Below are 12801 nucleotides of genomic sequence, written 5' to 3' on the forward strand. Positions count from 1 at the left end.
TTGCTGGGTGTTCAGGCATCTATCCCAATCACCGTGATCATTCAAAGATTATTGAGAGCGACTTCATAATGACATCAGCCAGCTCCCTCAGAGCTTGGGGGATGCATCCCATCAGGTCCCATGGACCTATGCATGTCTACTTTCCTTCTAATTATCTAAATTCTCTAATCAGATCCCACCAAGAGTAGATCTTCCTTTCTCCAGACTTTCCCTGTGCTTCTGGGACCTGGGATTCCTGAAGGGCAGTCTTGCTAGTAAAGGCCGAGGCAAAGGCGGCATTCAGTACTTCAGCCTTTCCCATGTTCTGTGTCACCAGGGCTCCCTTCTCATTCAGCAGTAGGTGCACATTTTTCCTAGTCTGCCTTTTGTTCTGTATGTAGGTAAAGAAGCACTTCTTATTGCCCTTGACATCTCCCACCAGATTCAATGCTAGTTGGGCTTTGACTTTCCTGTGTCTCTGCATGCTCAGAATTGCTCTATATACCTTCCAGGTTACCTGTCCCTGCTTCCACTCTTTGTATAGTTCCTTTTTGTGTTTGAGTTTTACCAGGACCTCCTTGTTCATCCATGCAGACCTCCTGGCATTTTTGCCCAACTTCCTCCTTGTTGAGATAGACTGTTCTGGAGCTTGGAGGAGGTGATCCTTGAATATTAATCAGCTTTCTTGGGTTCTTCTTCCTTCCAAGGCCTTATCTAATGGGATTCTTCCAAGAAGATCCCTGAACAATCCAGAGTCTGCTCTCATGAAGTCCAGAATTGTGATCTTGCTTTTTGCCCTGCTCCACCCTCCCACGATCCTGAGGTCCACTATCACATGGTCACTGCAGCCAAAGCTGCCTTCAGCGTTCGCATCCCCAGTGAGCCCACCCCTTTTTGTGTGAGCAGAACATCTCTCCTTACTGGTTTCTCTATCACTTAGATCAGGAAGTTGTCACTGATGACCTCCAGGATGTTCCTGGACTGTTTATGCCCTGCTGTGTTGTTCCTTAGATTGGTTGAAGCGTCCCCCAAGTGGACCAGGATTGCGAATGTAAGGCTACTTCTAGCTTTGAGCAGGAAATTGGAGTAGAGATCTTCTCATGTCCAACCTGGATCATCCTATGATCCTGTGATGATTGTTCGTTTCTCAAATTATCATGTGAACATATGATCATCTGTATTTCTGCTTCAGTGGTGACAGATTTAACGTACAGCTAGCTGCAAGAGGTGGCTTCCTCATGGGATAATATGCCACTAGTATAGGGATACTCAAATAACAGTTCATGGTCTATATGTAGCCCATCAGGACAATTTGCAGACCACTCCTAACATCATCCTTTCTAAGAAGACGGTCAGTACTGAGGGGTGGTCAAATTCCCTGGTGGGTGCAGCCAGCTGCCAGCCTCCCTCTTTCCCAGAAATGGTACTGCCCCTCAGTAGCATGTGAGCAGGAGCACTTCTTGCTGGGAGAAGAGGAAGATGGTGACAAGATGCAGTTAGCCTCTGCACTTCAGGTCACCCACACGGTCCTTGCGCATGTGTGACAAACCCCAGATGAAGAAGAATAACTTTTTATTAATTATTTTCTTCTAATTTCTGAACACGTTGCCTGAAGGGGGCCTACAAGAAAGCTGGGGAGGGGCTGTTTGCAACTGCATGTAGCGACAGGACGAGGGACAACGGTTTTAAACTAGAGCAGGGTAGGTTTAGATTAGACATTAGGAAGAAGTTCTTTACAATGAGGGTGGTGAGACACTGGCACAGGTTGCCCAGAGAGTTGGTGGAGGCCCCATCCCTGGAGACATTCAAGGCCAGGCTTGATGAGGCTCTGAGCAACCTGATCTAGTTGTAGATGTCCCTGCTTACTGCAGGGGGGCTGGACTAGATGACCTTGAAAGGTCCCTTCCAACCCAACACATTCTATGATTCTATGATTCTATTAGAAGAGATAAGGGCTATCTTGAGTATTGTCCTAGACAGCATTGTATCACTAGGACAGAAAAAGAACCCGACTGTGCATTTAGTTGCCCCCTCTTTCGTACCACTTTCTCTCTGGTCCTTTCTAACACTATGAGGGGAAATACACATTCAAATACAGAACCTTATCTCTAACCTCATTCTAACTCTGGGTGCTTATAAGGTATTCAGAGAACTTGAATGAGTATTAATACTTGTAATAAGATGAGAGTTAAGGTTTAGTGCATAGCATGAACTGCAAGAGAGGGATGTACATAATTTTTTTCTTTGCATGTTGGAAACAGGAAACGTTTTACATGGTAAAGTATATTACGGAAAGTAGCTGGCTGTTTGCTTCATGGACTTTTAAGTTTTTCTACTAAGCAAATGACTATAATGTAATGATTTTAGCTTGATTGTGTCGTTGTTCTTTAGTCTTTTTTTTTGTTGACCATTAGAATATTCACTTCCCTTTCCAACTGATTCCTATGAATGGGGCCCACACCAGGATTACATCGTAATTTTACGAGATTGAATGTGTTAGATGTTTGGTCATATAAAATCCTTGTTTACAAGAAAGGTAAAGGACCAGTTTGCATTTGACGTGTATAGGTGGTTTCTGGAGCAGAAGTTTGTGCCAATATATCAATGCAAGGTTCTTGGCTGTAGTAACCTATTGGAATCTAATTGAAAATTTCCAGCTGATTCCTGCTGTTTTCAGTTGATAATTTCCTCTTACAACAGAGTAAATGTTTTTCTCCATTTCCACTCATCGTTCAGTATGAAATGAGAATAGTCATCAATGAATCACATAAAATGTCAACAGAAAGAAATTAGCTACTATTGGCCATTAGGAAGGTGGGAGAATTTGGAAAGAAGATCTTTGGGAAGATCAGGGCATTTCTCTGGTTCTCTCAGCTCTCAGCTGTGCTGGATGTTCCCCCAGTACCACATCAGTTCTTGCTTCCATTTCCTTCAACAACTTGACGAAAGACAAACAGTTAGGGCAGCCAAGAGAAATAGACTTCATGACATCATTCTCTGGTGGATATGTTTAAGTTAATGAGTTATGCTCAATTTTATTTCTTTGTTCTCTAATCTGTCTAAACTATGTTACAGGCTCCACTAATCATCTGTGAAGACTAAATAATGTGCAGGCTTGTACATGGTATTTTCTGACTAGGGAGAAAAAATTCTTGTTTATTTCTCTTAACGTATATTGAGGAACCTTAACCATGGGAAGAAAATGGGGAACAGGTCTGATACTGAGCAAAATGTTTACTGCTGTGTTTTTGAACAAGTGAAGTATACTGACATCGTCAGGTGAAGACAGTGTAAACATTGCTGCAGACTTCTAATTGTATATTGGCTAAGAAGTGGAAATCTTTTTTTTTTTTTTCCCCTGACTGTGTAATACATCTGGTGATTAATTTAGTGTCCTTTATGAGTGCAAGACATCAGCGTTATGCACACTAAGTTCTTTCATCCTCAGGCCAAGAACCATTTTGCAGGCGTAATGCAAGAATGCCTACAGAGCTGTGTGGGTGTACATAAACTCTAACCTGAACATCTTGCAGTGTTCTCAAGTGGGAGGGTAATTTTGCCTCTTCATTGATTTTACTGATGTCTCTTATGAGCAAGTAGTGCCATTTCCCTCAACCTGTGATGAATTGCCTGTGCTATACAATGTGGGCTGTTGCTCACCAGAGGATTAAGCAGGAGCAACAAACCTGCTTCACTTTCTTCAAACCTTTCATGAGTGACAGACACCTGCGTCATCTTGCAGAGTCTTAACATTTTGATATATAAAAGCAGCCTTCTGGTTCTTCTAGAGGAGACTGCCTAGGTTGACAAAAATGCTTACACTGCATTTGGATCGTTTACAAAAAAAAAAAAAACAACCCTACATTACTTGTGCTGAAATCTTCAAAAGCAAATAAATTTTACGTGTAGTCTCAGCGCTGTTAAATTAAGCTGTCCTAAGTACCTTCAGTAACCATGGTATCTAGAAGTCTGGATTACTGCAGCAGTTCTTTGTCTGGGATGTGGTACATACTGTACTCGGATTTTAATGGAGCCATTTTTACAGATTTTATATTTTCCCATAAAACTCCTCAAGATGAATGAAAACAAGCGTGGGCTAAATGTTTGTGCTTTTCAGTGCTCTTTCTGTTACAGAATCTTGCTGGCTTTCTTAATTGCTAACTTATGCAGTTTCTTTGTCTTTTAGAATGTCGGGTGGTGAAATCCACTTCCTATACCAAAATAGCTTCGACTTCACGTAGGAGCACCACCAAGAGCCCGGGCCCATCCCGACGCAGCAAGTCTCCTGCTTCTACCAGCTCAGGTAATGCAAGCTAGAAATCTTTCTTAACAACAACAACAACCCATCTGTTTCAATACAATGGGAAATTTGCATAAAATCCCTTGTTTCTGTGGAAAAACATTGTATATATGAAAAGGTTGATAGTAAAAATTGACTTGTTTTCTCAGTTGCACCTGACATGAAGTGTCTTCCCAATAGAAAATAATTCTTCATTCGTACTCTGGCATTACCACAGTTCTTTTAACTTTATTTTCCGTGCATGATTTTGCTGCCAGTACCTGAAGACTGACAAAATGGGGTATTCTTTGTACTAGGGGCTGAATAAGCACAATGCAGAAAGTAGTCCAAGTTACACAGAGTAGGATCTATGTCTGCAAAAGGTTGATTTCACAGTATTTTTATTTTTTTTTTGTATTTTGTTTCTGGGAGAGTTAAGAGGCAGCAGTGAGGAAAGGATAGGTTAAAGACAATAAGGATATTGAGGAAACGGGGGCAGGGCAGAGAAAGAATGCAATTACAGATGTGAATGTGAGGTGCAAAAGCAGCTGGAGAAGACATAAGTCAGAGTTGACCTAACAAGGCACTGGAACAGGCTGGAGAAGCCACAGCAAAAAGTGAAGGACCTTGATTTGGCTGCCTTTGTAGCTGCTCATGCTAAATAGTCTATGACTAGTTCCTCCCTGCAGCTTTTTCCCAAGTGAAACAAATAAATAAACAAAAAAATATGCATTAGATAATTTGCCAGTATTGGTGCCTGAAAGTACAAATAGTATTTAGTGTGGGCCAGTTGAGTGGATCCAATCCAGCACTTGCAGCTTTGCTTGTGAATGTGGATTTTGCAAGAGGCAGACTTCAGAGCGGTCCGAAAGCCACCTCACTCTTTCTGCCGTAAGCTTGCTGACCCCGTTACACTCCCAGAGAAGCGAACATCATACTGGGACCTCCATCCACACCATAAGGTCTTTATGGGGAGGTGGTGATCAGAATGGCCCAGATGCTCCTAGCTGGTTTCAAAGAGCGGAGGCATGGACCGGCAGGAACCATATTTTTCACATGAAGACTAAGGTGAGGGGAAAAAAAGCATCCTTGCTCAGGGAATGAGGAAAGTGGGAGAGACACAATGAGAGACAAAGGCGTAGACGTGGGTAGCAGGGCTGGGAGGCAACGTGCCTCCTACACATCCTAAGAACAGCTGAAATAGAAAAACCTGAAAAGAGGTAATGGGAAGAAGTATCAACTGTGAGGAACAAACCCAGACTAGCTCTTAAATATATATTAAGTAGTTTTCCTTGTAGCTTGGTGGAACAGAGTTTAATTAAACTTTAGCAAGGGAGGCCCTGCTTGGTATGTGTTACAGACTCCATTTTTTATCTAATGAATTTCATTTGGGCGTACAGGCAATGGACACTGAACTGTGTATGTTGGAATAACATACAAGGTTATAAAAAAGTGTTTCTGCCATGAGACTCGTAACATTCTTGCCATGTTGACTGTGCAATACCTTGTTTCGGTCCTGAGAGAAATAGTACTGTCTTTTATTCAAACACGCAGGAGAAGTGTAAGTGAGTAAATCTTAATTTCCTGCAGTTCAGTTTTACAAGGGTCTGAACAGAATACCATTACATGTTCAATCACTGCAAAAGATCAGGAGATTATTTTACAGCTTGTGAAAAAAAAGGAATGTTTTCCTTATGCCACAATAATAATTAATATATCATTAAATTTATAACAATAAAAGAAACAGTGTAGTGGAAATATTAAAAATGCAAACCATTTTGGATGGCTCTGTGCTAATGACAGATTTACCTATCATGAAAATATCTTAAGTAACAATAAATTTGCAGGAAATAGGAACATACTAGTTTGTCAAAAGATCATCCCTGACCTTGCCTATTTGCCATAATCATTTGAACACTGTAATTAAGATTTTCTTAGAGAGAGACATCAGACAAAGCCCTACAGGAATGTATAGGATGCTGACAGAACAGCCTGTCAACTGGTAGGAGCCTGGGTGAAGAACTGGCTGAAGGGCAGGGCTCAAAGGGTTGTAATGAATGGGGATGCATCTGGCTGGTGACTAGTCACCAGCAGTGTCCTTCAGGGTTCAATTCTAGGACCAGATCATTTTTTATCAATGATCTGGATGCAGGAGTTGAATGCATCGTTAGCAAGTTTGCTGATGGTACCTAACCGGGAGGTGCTGTTGACTCTCTGGAGGGACAAGATGCCTTGCAGAGGGATCTAGATAGATCGGAGCATTGGGCTATGATTAGTGGGATGAAATTTAACAAGTCCAGATGCTGGATTCTGCACCTAGGACGGACTAATACTGGACACAAGTATAAATTGGGAGAAGAGTGACTAGAGAACAGCTCTGCTGAAAGGGATCTGGGGCTGCTGGTCAACATCAGGCTCAACGGGAGTCAGCATTGTGCCCTGGCAGCCAAGAGGGCAAACCGCATCCTGGGCTGCATCAAACACAGCATAATCAGCTGGTCAAAAGAGAAGATTGTCCTGCTGTATTCTGTGTTGGTGCAACCTCACCTTGAGTACTGTGTGCAGTCCTGGGCCCCACGATTTCAGAAGGCTGTGAAGGTACTCAAATGCGTCCAGAGGAGGAAAGCTGGTGAAAGGACTAGAAGGCATGTCCTATGAGGAGCAGCTAAGAACTTTGGGCTTGTCTTGTTTGGAGAAAATGATGTTTAGGGGTAACCTCATTGCTCTGTACAGCTTCCTGGGGAGGAGACGTGGAGAGGGAGGTGCTGATCTCTTCTCCCTGGTATCCAGCAACAGGGCACATGGGAATGGTTCAAAGCTGCATCAGTGAAGGTTTAGACTGGACATTAGGAGGCATTTCTTTACACCCAGGGTGGTCAAACACTGGAACAGGCTTCCTAGAGAGGTGCTCGATGCCTCTCTAGGCACTGACACCTGTCAGTGTTTAAGAGGCATTTGGACAATGCCCTTAATAATGTGCTTTAACTTTTGGTCAGCCCTGAAGTGACCAGGCAGCTGGACTAGACAATCATTGTAGGTCCCTTCCAGATGAAATTTCCCATCCATTAATGGAATATCCTATTCTATTCTATTCTATTCAACTTGTTGCAGTTTAAGAAAGATAAACAATTGAAAGTGTTTCTATAGAAGTTACTTTTAGTGGGGACAATGGATCTGGTTTGTCTGGCTGTGCCTCTTGTGTTTGCTTTCTGCAAGTAGCAAAGTCAAATTGTGTGAATGTTACAGGGAGCCTGTTTCTGACCTTGCATAGAATAGTCTGGGTTGGAAGGGCCCTTTAAAGGTCATCTAGTCCAACCCCCCTGCAATGAGCAGGGACATCTTTAACTAGATCAGGTTGCTCACAGCCCCGTCCAACCTGACCTTGAATGTCTCCGGGGATGGTGCCTCCACCACCTCTCTGGACAACCTGTTCCAGTGTTTCCCCACCCTCATCGTAAAAAATGTTATCCTTATATCCAGTCTGAATTGACCCTCTTTTAGTTTAAAACCATTACCCCTTGTCCTATCGCATGAGTATTTACGTTGATATTACTGTCATAAAAAGAAGCTATATTTTACTAAGTGGGCACTTGCCCTCAAGAATTGTTTTTAGATCACATAAAACTAAAAAAAATCAATGAATGGATTTTAAAAATACGCAATTTGATATTAGGCACTGCATTAAAAAAACAACAGTGGAAAGAAAAGGAAACACTAACTCTTAGATATTGTTAAATAAAACCCAAAGTTCTCCCTTGAAATGCAGACAATATGAAAAAATTCGCTATTCTGCCATCCAGTAGGCCTAAAAATACTGCCTATTTATTGGAATCATGTAGCTATGAAGTAAGAGAATAGAGAAATTACCATCTAGTGCATATATGAGCAGATGATTTTTTCCATGTTGTTTAAATTAAACATCTCAGTATTGGTCTCCTGAATGACTAGTGCATAAGTAGAAGTTATGATTTTGTTATCATGGTGTTACTGCTAAGTGTATATATATGTATTTTTTATTCTATGCTTTTAAACTGCTTTCAGTTCATCTATAAACTACTATTAATGATTTTTCATTCATTAAGGATAAACATAAAAAATATTCAAGAAAAGCAATGGATTCTTTGCTCAGATGAAAGGCAATACACACACATTCCAAAAAGAAAGGTGTATCATTTTGTGAAGAGTTGTATCGTAAAAGAAAGTTGATAAAAGCAGGAATAAAGGGCAGGCAGAAAACGTTATTAATAGTGTACCCTTGAGAAAAAGCTAAGTAAGCTGTACGGAGAAGAACATGTTGCTAATTAGAAAGAATCTGATTCCTCTTGTTTGATTCTTGCTGGGTTTTGAAAAGTCTGTGCATTCTTGCTACGCAAAAGGATCAGATGCCTGCCTCAGTTATCAATTCATGCCCATGTCAAGATAATACACATGCATAAATACATGGTCCAAAAACGGAAAGTTGCATAGACAAAGACTTTGTTAACAAAAATGTAAAAATCTCAAAGTTGGATATTAAAATTGATGAAATCCTAAAATGAAGGGATATCCCTGAGCTACCCTTAATTCTCTCCTGTTTGCTTCTATAGTATGGTATAGTCTTTAATGTAGGTATTCAACGTTACTTTTCTTCTCATCCAGCACAGGATAGCTGATCGGGTTTCATCATTTTTAGAGTTAATGAAGGTACAGTCTTTGGGTCATTTCCCCATTGTTAGAGAAATGGATGTGTAAATAAGGCTAGGACATGTAGACAGTCTGCTTTGGTTTAAGCACTCAAACAACATCCTCAAGAACTGTTTCCCTTCTTTGACACAGAGTTTCAGGCGGTAAGTGAATTAAGCCAAGCTTTGGATTGAACTAAATATTTATGAATACAGTGAAGTCCACGAGACCCTAGTTCTGAGCAAATAGTGGCATGAGGTCATGAACTTGCCCAAATTCATCCCAATAGTTTCTGAAGTTGCTTACACAAATGAAAGGGGTTATTCTGGGGAATTGGGGGAGTTGGTTGGTTTGTTGGTTTTCTTTAATACCTGTGTCTCATTTTCACATCTCTAAGTTTGGAGCAATACCATTTTACCAAAACCAGTGCTTGAAGATAAATTCAGTAATGTTAACAAACAACTTTTAGAGAAAATCCTGCTTGAAGTCCCTCACCTCTACTGTGTAGAGCTTTCTGTTTCAGTCTCATCTTGTCGTGGTGGCCCCTGACTATGTGTGGGAGCATGTAAAGGGTCCTCAGTGTCCCCTGTCCTTGGCCAGCCGCCAGCCACTGCTCCAGAGAACCATTTCCCTCATCATCTCATCTGGTACAGTGGGTAAAGGGCTCTTAGTGACGTTCCCAAGGGTCTTAGATAACTTTCATGCTTTGGAGGTGCCTTTCTCCCGCCATTGCCTGTAAAGGCAGCATCCTTGGCAAGCCTGAAAGCCCCATATAGAACCTGCCATAACACCACTGTCGAGCTTTGCAGGTACATGGCCATGGCAGTAACAGCATGGGAACAACAGGACCAAAAATACTGTCTCGCAACAGTGCCATGGCAGCACGGGGGAAAGGGTGGAGCTGCGGGAGGAAAGCAGGCTGCGGGGTTGCAGAGAAAGAGCCTTAGCGATACCAGAGGCTACATGATCGCTCAGTGCCCTGCAGGTTCAAATCTGTGCTCTGGTTAAGTGAGGGCAAGGAAATATTGTAGAATCACAGAATGTGCTGGGCTGGAAGGGACCTTTAAAGGTCATCTAGTCCACCCCCCCTGCAGTAAGCAGGGACATCTTTAACTATGTCAGATTGCTCAGAGCCTCATCAAGCCTGGCCTTGAATGTCTCCAGTTCAAGAGCAATATGAGTCAGTCTGTAAAGGACTGACACACTGAAATATGTGTCAGTCTGGGAGGGAATGGGAGGCACACAATCTCACCCTGTCTTGAGCTATACAGTCTGTTTTACATAATTTCTTGATGTATTTAAGAGGAATGTATGCTTTTCTATAGATGGTGTTCGCCATTCTTCCGTCCTTGCTTTTTCCTTTTTTTGTTGATTAACACATATGCTTATGCTTAGTGTGCTCATATTTTCCTGATAGCCTACCTGGCTCCTGAGAGCAGATGCATCCTATTTTTCTATAAAAACACAGAATACTTCTTTCTTAAAAGAGTACATGCAAGCTAGGAAGATCTGTGATAACTGCTGACTCCTCTGTTATTAGATGTTTTGTTCAGTTTTTTTATTTACATCTGACAGTGTTTCAAAACAGTATCACATGACAGAAATCTCACTGCAGGAGGATTGCTCGCTGTTTTTTTGAAAATGCTTTTAAGGTATTGTCTGCTTCAAAATGCTTTCAGTCTAAATAGAGAAGAGAAGCGGGGAACAAGAAGAGAAGCAGAGAAAAGGTAGTGTGACCTCCCAGGCAGGCAGAGGGCTGAAGTCTGGTTCCAAGCACAATACATAATCCTGCCTCTGTTTACTTTTCCTCCTGTCTTCTTAAAGCCTGTAAAACACTTTGATGTTTTTCTGTTGGCATCAAATATTGTTTGGGAAAAGACATCATAAAAGAGACATTGGATTTCAGTGAGACCGGGTATCAGCCCATAGCCGGTGACTGAAAATTATGAATGTCTGACGGCTATTTAGTAGCTGTTGGCTTCTGTCCAGCTCCCAATTAACACCATTGGTGGCAGCCTCAGCGCAGGTGAAGAGATGAGAGATGTGAAGAAAGCAGCTCTTACTTCTTCATGATCATTATTTTTAGTCAAATCAAGAGCAGCATGAGGTGGCTGGAATTATTGTACCCTCGGTCCATTAAATTAAGGAAAGATACTGCATTCAGGTGAACTCGGTTTTAGCCTCTGAAATCCCAACTCAAATTTTCCAGACTTGCTCTTAACAAAAGTAGATACTTTTTTGTTTTGTTTGCGTTTATTTTCCAGTTTGAGCACGTCCTTCAAAATTATTTCCCTTTCACTTCCCTTGCCCTCTGAGCTTTCTCCTGGTCCCCTCAAACTGTCACCCAAAATATTTCAGATGCTTGGAATCTTATTTGTAACAGCGATTCAGGTTTGGTGTTAAGAAGGGTTATTTCGCAGTTTCACTTACTTAGTGCGACAGCTGTCTATTTCAAGAGTAACTGGGATGATGCGTATTTATTCCGAATCACAAAGGGAACACATGTGAAGAATGGACAGAGTAGGTCATATTACCAAGGGCTGTGTGGTTTTAAAAAAAAATTGCACCTGGGCAAAGAAATTGTGAAGCTACATGTCAAACTAAAGCCTGATCCAAAGTGTAGGTGTTCCCTAAAGAAAAAAAGTGGTTTAGGATATGGAAATTAAATCTTATTGAAGGCTTCTCTAGAGCAGGTTCTTGTACTTTTCTCAGCTGGTTAGAAAAAAAGAAGTAGATGTGTTCCTCCACAAGAAGGTATGTTTTCATTTAGTTTGATAGTTCATCCCTAGGCTGTTATCCAGAAACAGCCCTTCTTCAGCCACCTGACTCAAGAAGGTCTTTGGATCCCAAAGGAAGGAAAACGACATATCATATTGTCTTTAGCGAAGTCACATGTTTTTATTCACACTGTTATAGGTACTCAACTGACAGATTTTGTAATAAATAAGCTGAAGCAAAACTTTCCTGAAGCCAAGAGTACAAACCCGTGGGAGTGATGGAGTCATCCTACAGACCCAGGGATTTCCAGATCCAGATGATTTTTACTTTGATCCTGACTTCCTTTTAATTTTTTATTTATGGTGTTTATATTTGATACTAATCATTAAAATGTTCAATTCTATAATTTTATAGCTTGTAGTAAAAATCAAGAGTTAGTACGAGAAATAGATTTGGTTAGACTGAATAGTTCAACCCTCTTAAAGGATTAAAAAGTTAAATGCTGAAAGAAGAAAAATCCTCAGCGTTGGCACTCCATTTGCATAGGCTGGTTTGAGAATCTTAGTCTTTCCAATTAGGGAAAACAGTTTGAAAGAGAGATTTTCATTAAATCTTACGTACATGTAGATGCTCTCTAGATTAGGCACTACATGAACTTAGCAGCCAAGATCATGGATATCAGCTGTACTCTGATGAAGTGCAGAGAAAAAACCAAGAGGCACTTACTTACCTTCTGAGGCTACAAAAAAAATACTCATGGATTCTAGGGAACTGTATTTTCCTGGAAGGTTCCTGTCTTCTGAGATCTTGGGCATGTCTGCAATATCTACATGTCTGCAATATCTACATGTCTGCAGCACTGCTTGATAGTGTGGACATAGCTGACTTGAGGTTGAGGTAGATGTAGCATTATAGTGGCCACCCCATGGAGATCAGCGTGGGCTGATCTTGTGTGAGGTTTATAGGCCCTGCTGAGCTCTGCACTGTCTGGGTTACATGTTGCGGCTACCACAGCTACTGGTGACTTACAGGGATTTGGGTATTGGTGGCTGCTGGGATGGGAATATAAACCTGACCTGAGGGTGATCCCCTCTGCTGACATTTCTAATCTGTTGATCTGTTGATGAGTTGAAAGCTCTGTATGGGTCCGTTAAGCCTTGTCT

The 12801-nt window shown here is 41.5% G+C and overlaps 1 protein-coding gene across 3 annotated transcripts in view; it reads left to right on the forward strand.

Moving 5' to 3' along the window:
* The window catches only part of DCLK1 (doublecortin like kinase 1), a 251623-nt gene that overhangs the window by 164373 nt on the left and 74449 nt on the right, over window positions 1-12801 (forward strand). For all 3 annotated transcript variants that reach the window (XM_074567548.1, XM_074567541.1, XM_074567573.1), the window contains exon 5: window positions 4166-4282. In XM_074567548.1, the coding sequence (XP_074423649.1) occupies window positions 4166-4282 (117 nt within the window). The remainder of the gene's footprint in view (window positions 1-4165; window positions 4283-12801) is intronic.

Source organism: Larus michahellis, chromosome 1, assembly GCF_964199755.1.
Source record: "Larus michahellis chromosome 1, bLarMic1.1, whole genome shotgun sequence".
Taxonomy (NCBI): domain Eukaryota; kingdom Metazoa; phylum Chordata; class Aves; order Charadriiformes; family Laridae; genus Larus; species Larus michahellis.